Source organism: Protobothrops mucrosquamatus, unplaced genomic scaffold (assembly GCF_001527695.2).
Source record: "Protobothrops mucrosquamatus isolate PMUCROS unplaced genomic scaffold, P.Mucros_1.0 scaffold281, whole genome shotgun sequence".
Classification (NCBI taxonomy): domain Eukaryota; kingdom Metazoa; phylum Chordata; class Lepidosauria; order Squamata; family Viperidae; genus Protobothrops; species Protobothrops mucrosquamatus.
In genome coordinates, this window is record NW_015386625.1 from 599,897 (window position 1) to 619,394 (window position 19,498).

General features: G+C 38.1%; 1 protein-coding gene across 1 annotated transcript in view; it reads left to right on the top strand.

Annotated features, from left to right (window-relative positions):
• Positions 1–19,498, top strand: part of ADAMTS18 (ADAM metallopeptidase with thrombospondin type 1 motif 18) — a 78,739-nt gene that overhangs the window by 43,914 nt on the left and 15,327 nt on the right. Inside the window, exons 11-17 of the mRNA XM_015814757.1 lie at positions 86–181; positions 868–1,016; positions 4,624–4,796; positions 5,674–5,804; positions 6,323–6,446; positions 7,356–7,600; positions 16,688–16,829. Of these exons, the coding sequence (XP_015670243.1) occupies positions 86–181; positions 868–1,016; positions 4,624–4,796; positions 5,674–5,804; positions 6,323–6,446; positions 7,356–7,600; positions 16,688–16,829 (1,060 nt within the window). The remainder of the gene's footprint in view (positions 1–85; positions 182–867; positions 1,017–4,623; positions 4,797–5,673; positions 5,805–6,322; positions 6,447–7,355; positions 7,601–16,687; positions 16,830–19,498) is intronic.

The window sequence follows — 19,498 nt, forward strand, 5'->3', positions numbered from 1 at the left end:
CTCTCTCTCTCTCTCTCTCTCTCTCTCTCTCTCTCTCTCTCTCTCTCTCTCTCTCTTTCTTTGTTTTTTACAAAAATATTCTCAGGATATATGCAAATCACTCTGGTGCCATAAAGTAGGTCATCGATGCGAGACAAAGTTTATGCCGGCTGCCGAAGGGACACTGTGTGGAATAAACATGGTAAGTTACAGAAACTGCAATCAAATGCACACCTCTTTTGGGCTGAAATGCATGTTTTTGGGGTAGTAGGCAGTTACTTTTTTTTGAATACGGGATCTAACCGATAGATCTGGTATACTTTTAAAGAATGCATTTGCACCTCAGGGTCAAAATCCAGGCTTCAGATCCTTCTTAGTGGATATGGGAAACATATCCGGTGGGGCAGAAGCAAGCAGCCCCAGCATCATTATCGCAGCTAGTATATTCATAGTTATGTTTACAGACAGATGCCTCCATTCACTTACGGAAGTCGTGAACTCCTTTCCGATTTTATGATGCGTGCATACAATATCTGTAATGTGAAAGTGTTCATACTTAAGTATTTATGTTTAAAATCAGAGCTGATAAGCAGACCCTTCCTCTCATCCTCCTCCTCTCCCTCTTCCTCCTCCTCCTGGTATGGGGAATGAGTAGAGATAATGAAAGTCTGCAATTTACTACTGTGCCACTTCTCTCCTCATCCTTAATTGTCATTGCCTATTTGCATGGGACACCACTTACTTGTCTTTTGCACCCATTCCAGCCCTCACCTTCCCTTCCCCTGAAACATGCATTGCATGTCTGCTTCTAACTCATGCTTGGATTCCTTGCTAGCCATAGTCAGTCATCCTAACAACACATGTTTTCCCTATTCTTCTTTCCTTCAGTGGTGCCGAAGGGGCCAGTGTGTGCCATTTGGAGACCACGGTCCCAAACCTGTGAATGGCCAGTGGTCAGCATGGTCTATGTGGTCAGACTGTTCTCGGACTTGTGGGGGAGGAGTCACCTACCAAGAGAGACATTGCAACAATCCCAAGTAAGGCCCTGCTAGGAAGAGATCTCAGGTTTATGTCATGATTTGCAATCTGTAGGTGGCAATGGAATTCTTTGCATTCGGTATGTATGTATATATGTATGTATGTGTTTGTGTATATGTGTACGTGTATGTATATGTATATATACACACGGTATACAGTATATATATGTACAATATATATATGTATATATATACACATGCATACAGACTTTTTAATAAAATTCTTTGCATTATATACACACACACACACATAAACTGAATACAAAGAACTTTATTAAACATTAAACCATATCCCTTTTAATAACTACGTTCTTCTAAACATTTTTGAAAACTCGTTTTTTAATAAACTCATTCGTGGAAGTGTGTTAAAAATAACATTCATGTTCTATTGTATAAATTTAAATTTGTACTTTTTGTACAGTTGGCTTTGATTTAAATTTATTGCTTACAGTACGTTTAGGTTTTGCCAGAGCTCAGTTTAGTTCAACCACCTGTTTCATGCAGCAGTTCAACAAACGCTCTTGGGAAGTCCATAATCAATGCAGGAAACCTGTGGCCTTCACTTATATTATTTGCAGAACTTTGTATTCAGTAGCATCCTGTAACCTGGATAATCTCTGAGCAAATCTTCCCTCCATAAATTATTATGAAAAATAACCGTGTTAGCCACTGCTGCAAAAGCTAGTATGCCTTGTGGCATCTTAAAATATATATTAATCACAAAGGGGCCCTAAGGCTGCATCAGGTCATGTTTATCATTTCCATCCACTGTGGTCAGCCAGGTGCACTTGCAAAGCTCACAGCAATTTTACTTCTGCTGTTCTCCAACAGTTGATATGTAAAATAGGCTGGCCATGATTCAGGAGGTGATATACAACCCTCAAAAACTAATTTAAGATTTGTAGCTAAATCTGATTCTCCTTTTCCTTCTTATTTTCTCTTCTCCTTCTTCTCCAACTAGTAGCTGACCCCACATTTAAAGGCAGTGAATTCACAGACTAATTTTATGTTATTTACAGAGGTGTTTCCTTTTACCAGTCCTGAATTTTCTGCATTCAGTACATTAGAAATCAGAGAATTTCTAATATTGTGTCCATGGATAAAACACTTCTACCATATCTTCACTTATCTTCACTGTAACTTAAGCAGCCTTAAATGTTGCTTTTATTCTAGCTACAGCTTCTTGATCAATTTGGTTGTCCTTTCTGGTACATTTTTCAGCTATACAGTGTCTTTTTGGACATACAGTAGATTTATTACAGAAGGATATTTTCTGGAATAGTAGAGTCACCTTCTTTGAATACTAGCTATAATTAACTTGTCCAAGAAGTTTAAGGCTGGACTATTTAGTTGAAGATTACCCTGCTCCCAAAGAGATCACAATTTCTACCCAAAAAAACTAAATCCATTGTTTCAAATCACTTGTCAAATCACTTGGGAGCATACTTTCCCAAATTGTTCAGCGAAAGGAAGAAAATTTCTTTTCTCTTAAACAAATCAGTGTTATAGCATTAGACTCCTGGAAACCAGGGCAACAAGTTCCATCTTGTTTTGCAAATAGATGAGTCTTGGGATTGTGCAAATGGCACCTGGGTTCCTCTCTTTTATATGTTAGCAAGTTCTTTCCATGATGGATTTAACTGAATAGCATATTGTGAGATGATGGCAAGTGGTTTGTAATAGGCTTAGCTTCTGGTGATGACTAACAATATAAGGATTTAGGCATCATTTCTCAGATAAATATTATGTGTCGATCCGAACATTTCTTTATAATGTATCCGTGCAAATTTTATACAAGGAAAGAAATCCTGGATCAACTCAACCAAACCTAGCCCAGGGGGGGAAACTTCATGGCATGCATATTGAGGAGTTGTGTGCAGGTGAAAAATGACGTAGCTGTAAAATCTGGAACATTCTTATTTGCTGAATAAAGTATCAGTGATATGGGGCCATTAACCATAACTCAGTTTTGTTCAATCTAGAACCACTTATGGGACAAGTAGAAATCCAATGCAGGTAGCCCTTGCCTTATTATCATTTGTTTAGTGATTTTTTTGAAGTTAAAAAGGGACTTATGACTGATCCTCACACTTATGATCCTCATAGCGTCCTCATGTGATCAAAATTTGAATGTAACAAAATAGGTCATAAACTCACTCAACTGCCTTGCTTAACGATCAAAATTCTGGTCCCAATTGCTTGTAAACATCGGATTTTACAATGCCTCATCCTTAACGAAAACTCATACAAAACGCTTTTACAGCGCCCCACCCTAAAAGAGCTGCTGGGCTTTCTAAATATATGCAGCAGGATGATGTATATATAGAAGCTAAATTTAACTTCAGGTGATTTTGTGTGTGTGGGGGGTTAAATTAGGAGTACGACCCTGGAGATTCTCCAGGCTAGTGTATTTCATCAAAAAAAAATAATTCTCCTCCATTATATAAATTTATTATGCTGGGAAGAGAATTCAGTTCTGAAATTTCTTTCAAAGTGGAAAAGAAATTCACTGAAATGCTTATGGGCGGAGTGTGCTGTTTTGTTTTGTTTTTTACACATTTTCACCAGTAGGTAGCCAAGGGCCATGGAGGGACCCTCCTGTGCATTATTATATTAGTCATATCGCTATAAGTCTACATTCTCCTTGGTTCAACAACATCTCAAGAGATGATATCAGAAAGGAGATTTCCCCCATGGGGCCTTTTCTGATTTGGAAATCTAAGCACCCAAGAAAGTGTCAGCATGATGGCAAGACTATACCTGTAGTAGCAGCTTCCATCATCTCATTAATAAAAATAGCACCAAGATAAATTCGGAAGCAGTCTTTGAGTACCCTGACAATAAGTAGAAAAACATCCTAGGGGGGGTAAAATATATATAAAAAAAGAATCTAAAGCAGTTCTGGCATAGACATTTTCCAAATATTGTTACAGGATGACTCTAGAATTGTGAGAGATGCTAAAAATGATATCTCCTGCTGAGCTAAATTATATCCCATATCCCATAATTTTCCACAACAGGTCAAATACATGTATGTTCTGCCTAGCAAGGCAGCTATGGGAACATTTTGATGGAAGACATAACAGGCCAGGACCTCAATTTAAACCCCGGTCAAATGGAGACCTGCCACCCAGCGATGCTTTTAAGTTAAAAGGGAAGGGAAGGGAAGGGAAGGGAAGGGGAGGGAAGGAAAGGAAAGGAAAGGAAAGGAAAGGAAAGGAGAAAGAGACCGAGAGATCTGAGACTGGTTTAGCAAATTTTGATTTGATTCATATGCTTGCATGCCTTCAATGGCCCCTTTCTATCGTAGACACAGAAGATAAGATAAATTACTCCAATGCAAACATGCCTGATAAATGAGAATTTTTCTGGTTGATCAGCAATTTTATTCCTCAAGCAATCAGGTATTGAATAGCAGATTGTTCTTGTTTTTTTGCTAACGTAAATATACTAAATTCATTGTGTAGGCAAATGAAACAAACCCCCAATTTCATTGCAAGTCACCACAGATTTGATTTTTTTTTTACTTTTTAAATTTATATTTATATTAAACAATAGAAACTGCATCCAGCAGTTAATTATCTATTCTATATCTTTTTCTTTGCAGACCTCAGCATGGCGGAAAGTTTTGCCAAGGCTCAAGTCGCATTTATCAGCTTTGCAACACTCAGCTCTGTGCATCAAACAGCCCTGACTTCCGAGCCCAGCAGTGTGCTGAGTATAATAGCAAACCTTTTCGCGGATGGTACTACAAATGGAAACCCTACACCAAAGTAGAAGGTGAACCAGATCAAATGAGGATCAATCTTACATGTTGATTTAAAGCCATTATAACAGACCTTAATGAATAACGGATCAATAAAATCTGCAGTAATATTCCACAGTTAACGTGATCAAGATTTTGTGATGGCTGCATGTGATCACTTTTTTGTGACCTTCTCATGAGCCAAATCAATGGAGGAGCAGGATTCTCTTAACAGTCATGTTACCAACTTAACTGCTGTGATCTGCAGTTTGACATTTCCTTTGCGTTGCTTTGTGAGGCAGCTTTTTAGGTGGGCCTTCAAATCAAAGCACCGCCTTGAAAACATGCACCACTTCAAAAAGATGTTAAAAATCAGGCTGATGTCAGCTCACTGATGATTTTGTATAGCGAATATCTAGACCAGGGGTCTTCAAACTTGGCCCTTTTATGACTTGTGGATTTCAACTCCCAGAATTCCTCAGCCAGGCACGTGCGTCTGGCTGAGGAATTCTGGGAGTTGAAGTCCACAAGTCATAAAAGGGCCACGTTTGAAGACCCCTGATCTAGACAGAAGATGCTCTGTCCTTGATAATTGCATGCTTACCGTCCAACTTTGTAAGACAGATGCCTCAGCCAAGTGATCTTCATCTAAGCACTTATCTTGAAAAAGATGGTCCCAGATACTCGCTTTCAATCTGGGGAGGGATTAATAAAGCAAATTTGCAGTTTGGGTGGAAGTAAAAGTCAGAAAAGCTGTTTCAACCCATATTAAAAGATATTGCAGTCTAGCAAGTAGTTCAAAGGAGTATGAACACAGCATAGGGCTTTTGCTTCTTCCATTGCATTGCAAGTCTGGTCAGCAAGTCAAGTAAGTTCGGAATATTTTATCGGACATTTTTCGTGTCTTTTCAGAGGAAGATCGCTGCAAACTCTACTGTACAGCAGAAGATTTTGACTTTTTCTTTGCCATGTCGAACCGCGTAAAGGACGGGACCCTCTGCTCACTGTATAAAGAAGATGTGTGCATTGATGGGGTTTGTGAAGTAAGATGAAAGTCAGCATTCTGTTCAGTATAACTTTTTTTTTAGCTCAGCTGTAAAGCATATACTTTGCTTATAACATCATCATGTGAAAAAGTCTGTTGCAAATGTTGTTGACCTATAAGTTAAGCTATTCTCCGTTGAACATCTTATAGAGCTGCTTCTGAGTAAAGTCAGAAGGATTCGCAGAATAGGAATGCCCAGCACGATAGGCTCACATAAAACAAGGTTGGGTAATTTAAGGATCAGCATGTCATCCTGATATGTAACTCAGCCAATGTGTCAAGAAGTTGTGTGAACCAAGTCATAATACTACGTGTGTTTTGGGGCAGTATATACTAGGTAAGCTTTAAACAGCCATTATTAAGGCTGTTTAGATGTTGCGTGAACCCATTAGCTTCTTTTTCAAGTGAAGGAGCAGCAGACCTTCATAAATGGATGGACAGATAGATGGACAGAACGACAAGCAACAGCTTTCTTCTACCTGTTGCTCTTTCACTCATTCTCTGTTCTTGTTGCAGCAAGTGGGGTGTGATTATCACCTTGGATCCAAAGCTGCTTTGGATGCTTGTGGAGTTTGCAAAGGAGACAATTCTTCATGTACATTCTACTCAGGCCATTATTTAACCCAGCATAAAACTAACAGTAAGAACATAATTTCCCTCTGTAATTAAGTCAATGTTTCGTCATAACTTTTCTGTGACAGTCTTTGTATGCTTACAACCAAATATTTAATTGGAAAACCCAAGCTTGGAGAGAGACTGGTATAGTAGCTACCATCCCAGACATCCTGCAGATCAAGTAAATGTTGCCCCAATAAGTATTGTAAATGCTTGCTGGAAAAAACAAACACTTTGCATGTACAGTTGGAGGTCTTAAAATGATAGAATCATAAAATTGAAAGTTTAACCACGCAGTCCCTTGTACACTGAAGGCATCAGTTTAACATTTTTCTGAATTGGGCCATGCTTCTTCTAAAAGATATCCAGCAAAGGGTAATTCACTGTTTCTTTGGGAACTGGGTTCCACTATTGAACTAGCAACCGCACTTAGACTTATATACCACTTCACAGTGCTTTACAGCCCTCTCTAAGTGGTTTAGAGTCAGCATATTGCCCCACAACAATCTGAGTCCTCATTTTACTGACCTCAGAAGGATGGAAGGCTGAGTCAATCTTGAGGATTGAACTGCTGGCAATAGCAGAGTTAGCCTGCAATACTGCATTTTGACCACTGTGCCACCACAGCTCTTATTAGAGTTGTGCCAAAATCTGTTCATTCATTTTTCTGTTCTTTCTCTTCAAATAGGTTTTCTGATGTGTTACTAACTTATGCTCAGACCATTTGAAGATGTCTTTTGAGTTTCCCATGATGGGATTTGTGAATCTTTTTTTCCCCTGCTGCAGAAGGAGGAAAGTTAGGATACAACTCAAATTATTAACCACGATAAATATTAACGTTACAGGGGTAAAATGATGATAGAAACCTGCTTTTAAGTAAAAAGGAAAAGTTTCTGACACACCTGTAACCAACTGATCCTTTTTCTGTCTCTAGATTATTATCCCATTGTTACAATTCCCGCGGGAGCTCGCAGTATTGAAATTCAAGAATTGCTAATTTCTAGCAGCTACCTTGCAGTCCGCAATTTGAATAAGAAATATTACCTAACCAAGGACTGGACAGTTGACTGGCCTGGAAAATTTTACTTTGCTGGAACAATGTTTGATTATCAACGGCCTTTTAGCCATCCAGAGAAGCTGTCAGCATCTGGCCCAACTAATGAGACACTCATCTTTGAAGTAAGTGTACTACTCTTATATTTTCTTCTTGAAGTTTGTTTTAGAAATATCCCTGACAAATCTACAATGGTGTAGCCATTGTCCACCAAAGTACATTGTCATAAATGAAAGCGAAGATATGTGTCCCGGGACAATGTTCCAGGATTCAATCTGGGTCAGGACCAGAGGTTTAGTTTTCTGAGCTTTTGGACTTGTGCTGGAGTCCTAGCTGGAACTTCTCCCTAGCAGAGTGTTAGACACACACTCTGCACCCTCAACCCAGATTGTATCCTGCAGAGTAAATTGTTTGCAGAAAAAATCCTAACCCTCTTTTGGATGTAACAGAAAAACATGCAGCTTTTTTTAAAAAAAATTGACAATGGGCAAGCTCTATTTATTTATCTCTGGTCCTTCAGGGATTTCAGAGATATCAATTAAGATGGTTGACATCTTCTGGTTACCAGATGAAAAAAAGAAAGATAGTGCCTTGTATGTCTTACAATTTGGGTCAAGGAGCTTTCTGAACCTGTACTGACCCTGAGATTTTGTTTCTTGGTCCTTCTCATGAAATAACAAACATGACTTGCTTTTTGTTGTTGCTATCTATTCATTTCTTTCTACCTGTCTGAGGATTTTCATAGATTGCAGGTCACCGAGAGTCATTTGGATAACTGGAGCAGCTTGTAGGTTGAGCAAATAAAATGTAATAAAATCATTCAAGCCAATTATCACGTGAAAGACCGAAGGGCGCTGGTTTAGTTTTCTGTAGTTTTCATCCCAAGACCTCCTTGACTTTTGCAGTTTTCTAACCAGAAAAAGCCCGATGGGAGGGATTCTCTTCTGATATTTTGCTTTGAGACTAATCAAAGCATAGGAGACCTGGGAAGCATCCAACACTGGAAAATTAACTCAGTTCCCGGGCTTGTTGTGTGTGGGGAAAAAAAGTAGGAAAGACGTCCATGCAAGCCACCTTAAAAGTTGGATGTAAGTAGCAATAGCACATAGACTTATATACCGCTTTATAGCACTTTACAGCCCTCTCTAAGCAGTTTACAGAGTCAGCATATTGCCCCCAACAATCTAGGTCCTCATTTTACCCACCTTGGAAGGATGGAAGGTTGAGTCAACCTGGAGCCAGTGAGAATCGAACTCCTGGAGTGAGCAGTGAGTTAGCCTGCAATACTGCATTCTAGCTACTGCACCACCAAATAGAATAAATAAACCCAGGAAACGATTTTCTTGCCCGTCATTCCTAAAGAGGCAAACATGCAGACAATATGAGTTGACTAAAGAGATGGGAAACTGATCTATAGCTTCTTTCTAAAACTCGAAAATCCACGATTATGACTGGAGGAGAAAATAGAAGTAGTGTTATGGATATGTGCTAAATTATAGCAGCTATAATCTGGCACTGTAAGCAATATCAGTCTTTGGCATATGGTTTTGGTAATATAGTTGTGTCTTCCTAAGTGAAGACATGTGAAATACTTTTATTATTATTGCAATCCAGTTAAGTGCTTTTTTGGGGGGGAGATCCTGGTGGAGGTAATTTAAGGTCATTTGGTTTTAATTTTTAGTTCTTGTTCTAAAAACTGTGGGCTTAGAGGCTGGCTGGATAGGAAGTTATTATTGTCTGTGCTACAATCCAGCCTTCAAAAGTAACGTCTTAAGAAGAAGAAAAGATAATAACTCAACTTATTGAGCGGACTGTCTCATCCTGCTTTAGATGAGAACGCAATCAGAGAAAGAATTATGGAAATGAAATGTATGTCAGAGCCTCTTTTGAACCATATGGTATTACCTATATCATATTTCTTTATACTGAATATTCAATTTCTGCAGGCACTGCAGAGGTAAGACTAAGGGTGATTTACTCAAACCATCTGTTTCTATCTTTCTGGATGTTACTACCATATGCAGAAGCAGCTGGGTTGTTTTTTTTTTAAAGATGATGACATCTCACAGAATTAATATACGCATCACAGCTTCAAAAAACCTGTCCAATATTGAAGAAGGAAATTACAAATCCCACCATAAAATAAGTATGTTCTCTACTGTAACCTGGAAGAGATGGATGGAACACTTAAGGTGGCAATCATTCAACAGAAAAAAGAATTTACTTTCTAACTGGGAAAGGTTGGCTAATTAAAATCAATAAATCATTCCGATTGCTTCTCCCCTTGTGAAGGGAACCTGGTAGAAGAAGTTTTTGCTAGTATACCAATTACTGAGTAATATGCAATGTGGGCTTTCAAAGCTCTACTTTTATTATTAGCTACTGGTTGACAAATTAGTTTTGATTTTCCCTAAAGAGAATGGTGAGAGCAAAAGCTACAGTATTTATGAGATACAGATGTAAATTCATTGTAAGGGATAAAAATGTTCTGATTCAGTGAAAGAGACTAGATATGCTCCATGCCTTAAATGAATATATTTACCACATACTTATAAAGGAAGACGGGGTGACAAATGCATTTCATGAGAAAGAAAAAGGAAATCCTAGAGGGAAACTTTTAAAAAGTTATTTTTTCTTTGGGCATTGTACAGTACAGGCTTGTGTGAATTCTCAGTTGTTCATATTATTTTTAAAGTTTGCACTTAAAAAGTCTTCCCAACAAATCAAGGTGCATAACCCCCTTCTTACTTTGAGATTTCAAGAAAATTTTCTGGATGAAAACCCTTTTAAAGCGTCTGCTTTCATAAAAAATATTCGATAAAGATTGGAGGGAATCTTTAAAATCTTTCTTTTTTGCTTCTGATTAGCTGACCTCCCACTCTGCTCTGGAAACGATTTGGCTTTCCTGGCAAGTATTATCTGTGATTCAAATTCAAGGGATAAAAGCAAGATAACATGGTCTGATCCTGACATCCTATTTGCTACCTAACATATAGGTTCAGAAAGATTCTTGGCAAATTTCACTGTAGTGCTGTCTTGACTTCTGGAAACCATCACCATCCAAAATGTTTTCTTTTCTCTGTCACAGTGGGATGGGGTGAAGGGCCTGTCATTTTGACTTTTTGACCTTGATCTGTTACAGCATTACCTGGGTCACTAGAAGGTATTTAAAATGCAGCAGTTCACAGCCAGCCCAGCTGGGAAATATAAACAGCACTAAGTCACTCAGGAAGGGGAACAGGTGACCCCCATCCATATCACTAAGTACCACTCAGGGCCCTACAGTACCTGCTATCTGATGCCATATGCATGCTCCAGATGAGATACAAAATCCTCTCTCCCATCTGCCATCAGCAAGGATGTGTGCATATGTATAATTTCAACTTTGTATGCCCATAAACTTTTTTATGTGACTCCCTTACCCTCTAGCAACCTAGGTATGCATTAGAAGATAACTGTTTTTTTTAAAAAATAAACATTTAGGAGTTCAACCTTGTAATACAACTCCCAAAAAATATGTTTCACTCTTTTTGAGTAGACCCGAGTTCCTTACGGATGCATACTTTGCTCACTTTGCAAACAGATTCTCCTACTTTGAAGTCAGCTTGCAATTGTCCAACATCTGCACCAAAGTCAGTTTGGGCAAAACCTATAACATGTTCAGTGGTTTCTTCCCTCCCTCAGCTTCCTTCCTTCCTTCCTCCCTGCCTCCTTCCTTCCATATGCTTCAACCTGTCTATATTTCTGCTATTCTCCCATCCAGTGGCTTTGTTCGTGGGGTGTGAAAAAATATTCTTCATGCCCATAATTGCTCTGTAGTTTAATTCTGTATTTGCTGATGCAGCAAATCTCAAAACATGCATTCATAACATATATTCAATGTAATATATGATCTGGCAGGTCAGATCCAGCTGCATAATTCTAACTAAAATCTCTATAAGAAGTTGACATACTAAAGTCAGTGTTGACATACGTGTTAAAAGAATTGCTCAACTGGCTTGCCAATGTACATATCTATTTGTACATTGGTAAATACCTGAGGAAGAAAAAAGAAATAGATACTTATTTGGTCAAGGATATTTATGGCCTGAAGTCTCAAAACAAGTCAAAATTGGCAGGAAAAGGAAAAAAAAGTATTTAATTAAGAGATTTCGGAGAGCTTAGAGAACATCAAGGACCTCACAGTTCAACTCTGAGCTACAAATATTCTATTGGTAAGAGATTTCAGTTTGTCCATTGTTTAAGCTTCCTGAAGCCCTGAGCAAAAGATGTATTCTTATGAACAGGTTTGGCAAATCTTAGCTGTCAAATCTGTGGTTTTGAATGTATAAAGCCCTGTGGTCAGAGCTGTTGTGCATTGTGCCTGAAGTCAGGTGGTGGTGTATTAAAGGTAGACATTAAACAGTTGTGTAGAAAACCTGGAAATGTTTAAAGAGATTGTTTGCCAGCTGTAAATGTAAGAACTAATGCCAGTTGGCTGGGATGTTTCTATCTGGAATCTCTCCAGGTAAGTAGATGGAAGGGCTTGGAAACCTTTTCAAAATTGTCATTTTTCGTCACACGGCAGTATTTGCTAACCTCTGGTATTGTATTACCAGAAAGGGGATTGTTTTGGAACTCGAACACTTCACACTATTGTAGCCAGAGTTATTTTATCTAATGCTGTGATGAAATCCACCTTGCAATCAACAGAAGTGTTTTCTTTTTCTCCTGAGAAAGAGGCTTCTGTTTCTAAAGCTCCTTCTAATTTGGAACAATTCTTTTGCATTTCTCTTGATCGTTTTTTTCTTTTTTGGGGTAAGCTGCTTTGCTGTGTTGGAATTTTGGTTTTTCTGGGATGCATCTTCCCTCTGAAATATTTCAGATCACCCACAATTCAGAATCTGAAAAAAAAGGCCTTTGGGAATAGATTTCATAGATGACTTCCCTTGGGATTTAATGGAGAGATGCTTGTATAATGAAAGACAGGATTTTTTCCTTTCTCGTCTTTGGGCACTTGGTCAGTAAATAAGTACAAGAACACTATGTTCCAGCCCTGAAAATTTCAACTGAAATTCTCTTCTCCTTCAATAAATATTTCAGAAGCAAATGTGCTTGTGTCACAGTGAATGGCAACATGCGAGATGTATGCCAAGCATTAGTTTGATGTCTTCTGTAGTAATTCGTTTCTGTATAGAAGGCAGCTTGACGGTAGTTCTGTCTTAATAAAGGAACATGAATATGATGTGCTTTGTAGTTTCATAGCCACTCAGGATAAAACCAGGACAAAAATGGTTGCTGGAATTGGGTATGTCTAGTTTAACGAAGAGAAGGACGAGGGGGTACATGATAGCAGTGTTCCAATATCTCAGGGGCTGCCACAAAGAAGAGGGAGTCAAGCTATTCTCCAAGGCGTCTGAAGGCAGGACGAGAAGCAATGGGTGGAAACTGATCAAGGAGAGAAGCAACCTGGAACTGAGGAGAAACTTCCTGACAGTTAGAACAATTAACCAGTGGAACAACCTGCCTCCAGAAGTGGTGAATGCTCCAACACTGGAAGTTTTTAAGAAGAGACTGGACAGCCATTTGTCTGAAATGGTGTAGGGTTTCCTGCCTGAGCAGGGGGTTGAACTCGATGACCTCCATGGTCCCTTCCAACTTTATTTTATTATTATTATTATTATTATTATTATTATTATTATTATTATTATTATTATTATTATTATTATTATTATTATTATTATTATTATTATTATTATTATTATTATTATTATTATTATTATTATTAATAATTATTATTATTATCATCAATGGATGGAAACCAACAAGAAGCAACCTAGAACTAAGGAGAAATTTCCTAAGAATTGAGGACAATTAACCAGTGGAACAAAATGCCTTCAGAAGCTATGAATGCTCCAACACTGGACGTTTTTAAGAAGAGATTGGACAACCACTTGTCTGAAGTGGTAGAGGGTTTCCTGCCTGAGCAGGGGGTTGGACTGGATGACCTCCAAGGTCCCTTCTAAGGCTGTTATTCTGTTATTTGTTTCATAGCCATGCAAACCTTGCTTAACTGCAACTGGGCGTTTCTGTCTCCTTGCTGAAGCTGGAAGACTAAAAAAATATTGGGTTTTTAGAAGGGCTTGATAATGTGTTTCTGTGGCAAACTTCAAGTTAATTTTCTATTTTTTTAACTGCTGTGACCTAATATTGCTCAATGATATCCACCATGCTCTGAACGTGAAGGGCAGCTCTTTAAACAATAGGGCCAGCAAATAACATCAGAACCATATGAAAATAACAGATATCCTGATGTTATTACCAGCCAAATTAAATGTTAGCTACTCCTACCAAGAGACTCCCGACCGAGCTTTTCCTGCCACGTTTTGAACCCACTGCAAATTAAAGATACCTCAATGAGGAGTCTCCTACAAATCTAAATAGCGAGTAAACAATATAAGGAAAAGACTTAGCCTTTAGAGACAGGGTGTAGTTGGAAATCATCAACAAATGTTCATAACTGTTCTTGGCCACCTCCCCTAATCTGAGTGTTCAGGAACAGCACAAGAATCTCAGATCCTTCTCATCCAGAACTCCCTTCACCAAATACTTAGATGTCTGGATTCAGTTTTAATAGTTTAGATTTCATTTAGATTGCAATCTAGTATCTGGCAGTGCCAGTCAGGGAAACGGCATGGGATGAAGATAAAAAGAGAAATCTAGTTGAACGTCATCCATATGAAGTTTTGACCCAGCCCTGTACAATTCCTGTTCCTCCCAACATCTCCAGGGTCTTGTGATTTACATTCAGATGCTTGGCAACTGATTCATATTTATGATGGTCACAGTGTCCGAGGGTCATGTGAAGTAACCAAAACCTGCTGCAACCTCCCAACAGACAGGGGGGGGGGAATAAAAACCAAACACCCCCACCCCACCTGCGCTGCCAATCCTCAACAGAAATGCTCACAACAATGAAAACCTTGGACAGGAGGAAGAGCGCCACCGGGCAGGCAGGCAGGCAGGCAGGTGTCTTGCTCGGCTGTGCCTTGGGGGGCACTTTTTTCAGTGCCATTGTAACTTCGAACAGTCACTAAGCGAACTGTTGTAAGTCGAGAACTACCTGTACTTCATCAGTTTTTTCCTTTTTTGGGGGGGTCATCAAGTGTTTGACACCTTGCTAGGCGACTGGTGGTACTCGGATACTGCCATATCCTAAAAGTGGTACAATGGGTGAAAAGGTTGAAAAGCCCTGTTCTAGTCCAACTCAAGCTTTGATACTGACGTAGTCCCCCAGGATTACTGCCCTTCGGTGTGCTACTATTTGAGTAACAGGAATAAAACCATGACAGAGTCACAACCCCAACTCTTGACTTTAAAAATGGATTATATTAAAAGCTACGGAGATATCCAAACTGCTTCTTCATATTTATATTTAATCTACATCTACATCTATCTTTGTATCATCTAAACCTATATTCCACAGTCTTGAAATGTAACTAATAATCAACCATTTTTGAATGTTTTAGAGTTGGTATTGTCACAAGAGTGGATGTGGAAGCTGACTACATCTCTTTTTTTTTAATTAAAAAAAAACCTCATACGTTACATTACATCTGTCTGATTTCTCAATACTAAAACTTGCAATAAATCAGAAAGCCAAGCTATTAGTTTTTCTGAATGGATATACAGTATACGTCTGGACTAGGTCATGAATTTCCATGTTGGAGCGCTCCCAGAATTCGTGGACTGAAATAGAACTGGAAAACATATCATTCTTCCAATTTTTCTTTTTTCCTTTTACCATCCCAAACCACACAATTTGCTGTACAAGTAGTCAATAGCAAACTACTCAGATGTTATAGGTTCAGTGTCTCTGGACTTGGACACCCCTCATTTTTGGGAGTAACATTTGACGTTGTTTTACATCATTTCCCCTCCATGTGATCTCCACCTCCGCCTACATGCAGATTTTTCGAGTCTGAATGTCTTGACTTTAAAAATGTTAATTAATCTTGATTTTTATTTTTATCCCATGAAACTTTTCCTTATTAGTTCTCTTTTACATTCTACATCCCTCCATAGATTTAGTCCAGTTGATATTGGCAGTGTACCATGTTTCTGTCCATTGAATCCATCTTTAAAACAAAGACATAATTGGAATTCACCTTGCACAGATTAATCAAATGGGGAGGTTTACTATTAAATACATTGATATTACAGCTTTTATTTTTCTTGAAGAAGCAGCTAAATCCTATGGCTTTATAAAGTAATTAAAAAGAAAAATAAGAATGCAAATAAATTATATTTGCACGTGAAGCTTTACCTAGGACTTAGGGGATTTTTTTTGCCAATTAATTCATGAATAATAGAAACAAGAATTATGAACGAACATATGTGAAAGAGATACGAATGAGAAAGAGACTTGTCCCTAATTTAAAGTGATTGTGTTTACAAAATCTTCCATTGTTTGCACGTAGATTATAAATGGCCAGAAATTGCAGAATCTTGTTGTTGTTGTATCAACGCATGTCATTAAACATTCTTAATGCATTAATTTCAAACTTATTATCACCAAAATCTTAACTTGTTTTCTTCAGTTCTTCTGTATCATCCGAGATGGACAAGAGTGAATAAAAAGCGGTCTCACTCTAAAGCAGGGATGTATAATAGTCCATATACTTAATGAAATTATAGTAACACGTCAAGGTTGAGACCACAATTTTCATTGACAGGAAAATAGTCTGCTGCAGCTCCCTATAGAGTTTATTGCAGTAATTTAATCAGAAGGCAATAAGGGCAGTTTTACTGATGCCAGAGCCCACCTCCAGGAAAAGCCACAACTGAAAAAATGGATAGACCCCCTGCCCCCTATTAGCTGTCCAATATGTTCATTATTGACACCTCTGTCTAATTACATGGCCATTATGAAAAAGACAGATGTGTGTATTCCACAAAATCAGCAGTTTGTATTGCATTTATGAGCAGAGGGTAAGTGAGCAAAGGCAGGCAAAAAGCTGTGTTCCCTTTTTTGTTTGTACCAAATTCCTAGGATGAAAGTTCAATAGGAACCCACCACAGGAGATAGGAAGCAATGAGTGGAAGCTCATTAAAGAGAGATTCAACTAGAATTAAGAAGTAGTTTCCTGTCATTGAGAACAACTAATCAGTAGAATGACTTGCCTTTAGAAGTTATGGGTGCGCCATCATTTTCTTCCTCTTATGATAATTAGGTGCTGTTACAAGGGAAAAATCCTGGCATTTCGTGGCGGTATACCTTATCTAAGGTGAATAATGAGAACAAGATATTCACAAAAAGGCATAGCTACTCCTGGGTGATGGTGCAGTCAGATTGCTCAGCAACCTGTGGTGGGGGTGAGTATGTCAAATTTACCCCAAATATGTCTTCCTTTTTCTATTTATTTAGGACTGTCTTAAGTTACAGAATCTAACACTGAAATCCACTGTGTATCAATTTGAACTTACTGAATTATTGGCACTCAATTCATTTCTTTCCAGTTAAATTCCATGTTTTCTAATGATTGATTACTTCGATAATTTTTCTTCCCGTGGAAGAAATCCCCTCGGTTGTTAAGGGCAATGTCGCATCACCATTTGCTACCTTCTGCAGGTTTCATCTTTGATTTGGCTTATTGGAAGCCAGCAGTGAAGTTTGCAAATCGTAATTCTATGATTGTTGAGATGGTGCAACCATTGCAGTTGTGAACTGGACACTGAGCAGTCAGACTGTGATCACACGATCATGGGGGACACTGCAATGGCTGCAAAATGAGGACTTGTTCAGCACCATTATAACAGTCACTGAGTGAGGGGACATTAAGGGCCACTTGTATTTCAGCCACGCAATCTTTCCTGTATGTAGTTCAACTCTTTATAATGAGAGACAAAATTCTAACAAGTCTTTCACCAAGATACCTTGAGCAATTTTCACAGACTGAGGCAGAAGATCTCTTACATGTTTTTCCAGAAAATATGATTTGCCAAAAATAGCTGAACGGAAGTATATGAAGCATTGGTTACTCTTATTGTTAGAAGCAGATGTGTTGGCTGCCTCAAAAACCCTTACAGGTTTGAATGTGTTAGACAAAGTATTTTTAGAGACCAAGCTTACATTTTATTGACAATTTAAACAGCTATGCTGAAATACACATGAAGACTGTCCCAAAAAATTAGGAGTAGAAAACACCCTCAGGTTTTAAGTACCTCTAAATGCATTTATTACTATTTTAAAACCAGCATTAAATGTTTGTATTACTGTCTTAAAACAAGATTTACTTATTTATTTATTGGAGTCTACTGGAATTCTCAGTGGATGTTTTTAAAAGGCTGGTTGTTGTTGTCAGTCTTTGGCTTGAGATGCAGCCATCACACGGGAGGCGTCTGCTAGATTGTTAGCAAAACTCACCTTCCCTCTCAGCATTTCCTGCTTCTTTAATCTCATCTTTCTGTATTTTCATGGTTTGTTTATTTCATGGTTTCATTATTTTGCTACCGTTATGTTTACATTTCTTTTCATTTCTCCATTTCTACTGTTGTAAGCCACCTAGAATAGCCCCACAATGAGAGAGGTGGGAAATAATTTTAACAACTTTTAAATAATAATAAATTCTGAAGGTATATCACTACATATGCTTTGGTCAATTCCCTCAGTACCTTCTTATGGGTTGAAGATTCTGATTATGGGAAACAGTGGCCTTGGGAAGAAGTGAGATTTAAAAGTGCCAAAGAGTTGCTAAATAATATGCCAACGTTTTTGAATTTTTCTACATGAGAATTTTGGATTTGCCCTTCCAAAAAGAGTTCTCCCCAAAAAACTTCAAACGTTCCTGTTTTATTTTCAATATACTGTATACCAAATTTGATTAGTTTTTATCACCTCTCGGTCTTTGAATAGTCTCTTTATCAGCATAAAGGAAATATTAGGTAATATCTTTTGTTGTGATCAAGGTTCACTTTGTGATTTACAAACTGTGCTGCAGCAAGTCTTTTGTGAATGTACGTTTTCTTGTATTTGTATGTACATTTTAATTTTTTTTATATAAAATGTATAGGCTGCTCAAGGTAACCCTGGGCGACTTACAAATTCTATGTACTTTTTCCCAGATCATTCTGTGTGATTTAGCTTTTGCTGCTTTCATCTGGTTTTATGTTTTGTTTTATTTGTATTCATGTTTCTTCTCTACTTGTATCTAAAGCAATAATATATAATTACAAATCAAAGCAGAGGAATAATAATATTTCTAGTTCTGGAATTTGCAGACTGCTTCTTCTTTTTCCTTCCTGCCTCTTGGTCTTCTGTTTTTTAATTCCTTCTGACAAATCTGATTTCCTCAGTCAGTTAACTCCCCTCCTGTTAGCTCATAAAATCAGGAGTTTCAAGAATGTCTATTGTTAGTCATATTAAAAAGAGTTCCCTGTGAGAAAGCCCATAACTGTTGGCATTGGGTTTACAGCCAAAGACCACATTAAAGAAACTTTCTGGGATGGCTAGTATTGTCTTTATCTTGGAGATAGGCATTTTGTATCTTTGGCTCTGTCACTCTTTGTTCCCCATGTAACTTTTCTGTTGCTTTCTTTCTTTTATTAAAAGATTATTTTAATGAAAAGGCAGGCATGCGTCAACACTTCCTCCTACTTGATGGGGAGAGACACTTTTATGACTAGATATTGGATACAATTATGAGGTCAGGTTGTGTTTCTCACAAAATGGTTATCATGTGGGAGCTTACCTCTTCATAAAATTGATCCATGATAGATATGACCAATTACAACATATCCATTTACCAGAAGACAAGTTAATGAGATTGCTCCTCAGGGTTCCCTCTAGCCCTGTAGAATATTTGTGGCCACTCTAGCATATCTTTATAACTTTCCTGAACAGGTAATCAGAAACCCACCATTTATATTTTTTAAGAATGCTTCTGAGGCCTCTTAGAAGCATTGTTGGCTTGGCTTTGCACCGTGGGACCTTTTGATATTAGAAGAACAAAAATAAAGAGCTGAGAAGGGACAAGAGCTTTGCA